This window comes from Gekko japonicus, unplaced genomic scaffold, assembly GCF_001447785.1.
Source record: "Gekko japonicus isolate JY-2015 unplaced genomic scaffold, Gekko_japonicus_V1.1 scaffold124, whole genome shotgun sequence".
Lineage (NCBI taxonomy): Eukaryota > Metazoa > Chordata > Lepidosauria > Squamata > Gekkonidae > Gekko > Gekko japonicus.
Genome location: NW_015174847.1, coordinates 18,858 through 21,105, shown reverse-complemented (window position 1 = coordinate 21,105; position 2,248 = coordinate 18,858). Strand labels below are relative to the sequence as shown.

Sequence of the window (2,248 nt, the reverse complement as noted above, 5' to 3'; positions counted from 1 at the left end):
TCCCACATGCTACCCCAATATCCCCTCCCCTTTCCCTCTCATTCTCAACCATTCAGCAACCTACCTTTTATTTGCTTCCCATCTTCAGCTATATTTATTATTTTTTGAAAATTCATTTTCACCCCACCTTCTCCACAGCAGGGACCAAAGCAGCTTACATTATTTTCTTCTCTCTTTTTTATTTCCACAACAACCTTGTGAGGTAGATTAGGCTGAAAGTAGGTGACTGGTCCAAAATCACACAGTGAGCTTCCACAGCAAGATGGGGATTTGAACTTGGCTCTCTCAGACCCTACTCTGAAGCTCTAAGGGCTACATCACACTGGGTGTCATAGAGTGGCTGCTGTTAAACAGTAGCAACCAGCCAGGCCCAGTTGAGTCATGCAAGTCAGGTGGTATAAAGTCACTCAGAGGCTGCTGCCGGGCTTAGAGTTAACAGCCTTCAGGTGGGCCCCGGAGATCTCCCAGAATTACAACTGAACTCCAGATGAAAGAGATCTGTCCCCCTGGAGAGAATGGCAGCTTTGGAAGGTGGACTCTATGGCATTACATCCAGCTGAGGCTTCTCCTCTCCTCTAAACCCTGCCCTCCTCAGATTCTACCACAAAATCTCCAGGATTTTCCCAACCTGGAGCTGGCAAGTCTAGCCAGGCCTTGCCCCAATGAATTCTCCCTCAAAGGCCAAAATATGGCTGGAAAGGGTCCTGCCACCCTCCCTGTTTTTTACTGATAGAACCAAGCTTGGAATGCTGTTGTTGCCTAGGAAAAGTCACTGAGGGAATCTGTTGCTTAAAGCTACAGCCTCTCCTTTTAATATTTTTGGATTTTTTAAAGCTATCCGGTGGGTGCGGTCAGACGGCGTGATGAGAGCGGGTTAAACTGCTCCAGTTCTGACCGGATTATATTTGATCTGGATAATCGTGATCACACTTACCTTCCTTATCCCACCTCAACGCACAGTCACGTCACTTCCCGGTGTCTACACTACTGATGCGCAGGAGCGTGTGTCGGCGGGTTTTTTATTTTTTCTCAGTTTGTGCATGCGCATAGGTGCTCATTTGTAGAATGGGGGGGGGCGAAACTACCATGGGCATGTGCAGAACCACCAGGGCAAATCAATCCAACCCCTTCAACAAAAGACTTCCCTTTAAACGTTTGACCTGAAAATGGCCTCCATGAGATCCTGAATTCATCTGAACTCTAAAACAAGTGACCGCTTAAATGTCAGTTTTCTAAACACGGTAGTGGAGCTCTGCCTATGTGCGCACTGCCGACACTAAAAAAAATGGCAGACGAAAAGCAGAAGCCTCGGGCAGCTTTCGAGCAGGGAGGGGGTTTAAACCGGAAGTGGCTTGACATCAGAGGAGTCATCACACAGGGGGGAAATGCGGCTTTAAGCAGGAGAGCTGAGAAAACACCACTTTAGGACCTGGTAACAAAATACTCCAGGTTAAAGCGGTTTTGAGCCGGAAACCAATGACTGGGGACTCGAGGCAGATGTTGACTGTGTGATCATGCATATAAAATCTGTTGCTGAACTGTCACGACACCAGATCAAATGGCGCATCTGAACACACCCAATGTGATTTTTTTAGATTTCACATTTTTCTGCAAACTTAGGCCTCTTTTCAGGTTTGTAGAAAGATCTGTCTTGCTGTTCACAACTCAAGTCACTGGATTTAAGTATCCAAAGATATACAGACTTTGCTATTACATAATAAGATTGTCCTGATAGCATCCACTTTGATAATCTAAAAGTTTTTGCTATACAAATTCACTTAATTAGTCTGCTTAGCCAGCTTTACTTGTTCAAATAATGGCTTGTGATTTCCCTGTTTACAGAAAAAGTACTACAGTCTTATACAACTCATCTCTGCTATTATACTGTTCCCACAAGTAGACTTCCCATGTGAGCTGTTATTTGTGTACAATGGCTGGGTAGTGTCATACCTGAACGAGCTCTAAGCCTCTGTTAATCTAGCTCAATCCAAAGGTACTCTTATTTATCCTTGTTTTTATACATGTGTTCTAGGTGATTTCCAAATTTCTCACACAATCTTGAATTATATCATATGATGACTTAATATTTATTTAGATCTACATAATAGGCACTTACCTAAAGACCTTCTATTTTCTGGTTTTGACTTTTTAGATTCTGTCTCCAAAGGGCTCAGCAATTCAGAACTAGAAGATCTTTGAATTCTGAACTCCTTGGTTCTTGATATGCCATGCTTTTCTTTCGATTAGG

At 43.7% G+C, this 2,248-nt stretch overlaps 1 protein-coding gene across 1 annotated transcript in view; it reads right to left on the bottom strand.

Moving 5' to 3' along the window:
- Window positions 1–2,248, bottom strand: part of ARHGAP15 (Rho GTPase activating protein 15) — a 393,578-nt gene that overhangs the window by 375,236 nt on the left and 16,094 nt on the right. Inside the window, 1 exon segment of the mRNA XM_015424487.1 lies at window positions 2,117–2,244. Coding sequence (XP_015279973.1) covers window positions 2,117–2,244 — 128 coding nt within the window.